The sequence below is a fragment of the Cynoglossus semilaevis genome, chromosome 17 (assembly GCF_000523025.1).
Source record: "Cynoglossus semilaevis isolate Cse_v1.0 chromosome 17, Cse_v1.0, whole genome shotgun sequence".
In the NCBI taxonomy this organism is placed as follows: Eukaryota; Metazoa; Chordata; class Actinopteri; order Pleuronectiformes; family Cynoglossidae; genus Cynoglossus; species Cynoglossus semilaevis.
This window is the reverse complement of record NC_024323.1, coordinates 16,100,083-16,101,922: the sequence shown is the minus strand read 5'-3', so window position 1 is coordinate 16,101,922 and position 1,840 is coordinate 16,100,083. Positions and strand designations below refer to the sequence as shown.

The following is a 1,840-nucleotide window of genomic DNA, read 5'->3' as shown; positions in this document are numbered from 1 at the left end:
TCTGTTAAAAACAAACAGAGAATGTTCTCCTATAAATGATAATTATTTAGTCAAATCTTCAATAATTTGCACACACACACACACACACACAGACACACACAGACACACACAGACACACACACACACACAGACACACACTCTGTTGTGTGCTCATACACCCACAGCTCACCAGTAGATTTCAGAAGTGCCAGCAGCATAAATGCTGCTATCCCTGTCTCTGCCTCCCACCTACTCCTCTTTCTTCTCCCTCTCTCTCTAACTGTTTAGCATACTCTCTCCCCCTCTCTCTCCCCCTCTCTCTCTCCCTCCCTCTCTCCCTCCCTCCCTCTCTCTCTAAGCCTCTTTTATTCATTTTTTTTGTTCTTCTCTTGAAGAAAAAAGAAAAAAAACCTCCTCTAAAATTATCTTTTGTCTTGTTTTTTTCCTTTTATCTTGTTTGCTCTCTCTCTCTCTCTCTCCCACTCTCCCTCTCTCTCTCTCTCTCTCCCTCGTTCCCTCACCCTCTGTCTTGTTTCTAATACTGAACCTCTCACTCTGTCTGTGTCTCCTGCTTCATAATTCCTATGAATCTCTCTGTGGCTGAGGAGAACAGGGACCTGGTTCTCCCTCCTCCTCCTCCTGCTCCTGCTCCTGCTGCTCCTCCTGCTCCTCCTCCTGCTCCTCCTGCTGCTCCTCTACTTCACCTTACGTCCTGTGGCGTCCTAACGCAGCGATCATGTTCTATTTCCAGCTGGTGATCATGGCTGGGACGGTGCTGCTGGCTTACTACTTTGAGTACACGGACACCTTCCCCGTCCACGTCCAGGGTTTCTTCTGCTACGACAAGACCTTCTCCAAGCCCTACCCTGGTCCAGAGCAGAGCAGCAGGATCCCTCCGGTCCTCGTCTACTCACTGGTCACAGCCGTCCCTACTCTGACGGTAAGAGTGTGTGTGTGTGTGTCGGAGTGGATGTAGAGGTGTGAGAGTGACGGGGGAGTGTGTGTGGAAATGTGTCAAGAAGTTGGTTTGATGTTGGTCATCCTTCTGGTCTGTGGTGCTGAAGGTCACCCTCTGTGTGTGTGTGTGTGTGTGTGTGTGTGTGACTGCACCTGGACATTAGAGGAGGAGGAGATTAAAGAGAGTCTGAGTCTGAGGGGGAGACACTGGGAGGCACGGGGGAGAGAGACGGGAGAAACAAACGAACAGCAGCTCAGATCAGTGACCAGATGAAGTTCTGAACTTGTACTTGTTATAGTGAAGTACCTCAGCTACTGCATGAGTACTTCAACACGTCACCAGTACTTCAACACTACTTCAACACATACAAAAACCAACGTGTGTATAAGGTGACAAGACCTGACAGGCCTGAGTCGGTCACATGGGTCGGTCAGTGAGGTCGGTCAGTGAGGTCAGTGTGACATTTGGGAAAATGTCAGGTCCTCAGGGTTCTTCTGGTCCTGAGGGTTCTTCTGGTCCTCAGGGTTCTTCTGGTCCTCAGGGTTCTTCAGGTCCTCAGGGTTCTTCTGGTTCTTGGTTCCAGACCTGCTGCTGGTCTTTCTGTTGTCACTGTAGAACCACAGAACCTGATTGACCTAACCCTAACCCATCAACACCTCCCTCCCTTTCTGCCCCTTCCCTTGCTATTTTTGCCCCATCCTCACACCTCTGTTTGCCTCACCTCCCAATTAACAGCTCACGTGTGAAGCGGTGCCTCAGCGTGTCTCTGCTCCGCGGTGTCAGGATTCGAACCAACACCTCAGTCTATACTTCCTGTCTTGTTAAACCTCTGTGTTTTTCTGTGTCCCCCCCCCCCCTGCTGTCAGTGACCCCCCACTTTGTCCTCAAAACCGCAGCCCTGCC

At 50.4% G+C, this 1,840-nt stretch overlaps 1 protein-coding gene across 7 annotated transcripts in view; it reads left to right on the top strand.

Moving 5' to 3' along the window:
• plppr2a (phospholipid phosphatase related 2a) overlaps positions 1–1,840 on the top strand; it is a 63,031-nt gene that overhangs the window by 49,486 nt on the left and 11,705 nt on the right. For all 7 annotated transcript variants that reach the window (XM_017040697.2, XM_017040699.2, XM_025064354.1 and 4 more), the window contains exon 3: positions 731–919. In XM_017040697.2, coding sequence (XP_016896186.1) covers positions 731–919 — 189 coding nt within the window. The remainder of the gene's footprint in view (positions 1–730; positions 920–1,840) is intronic.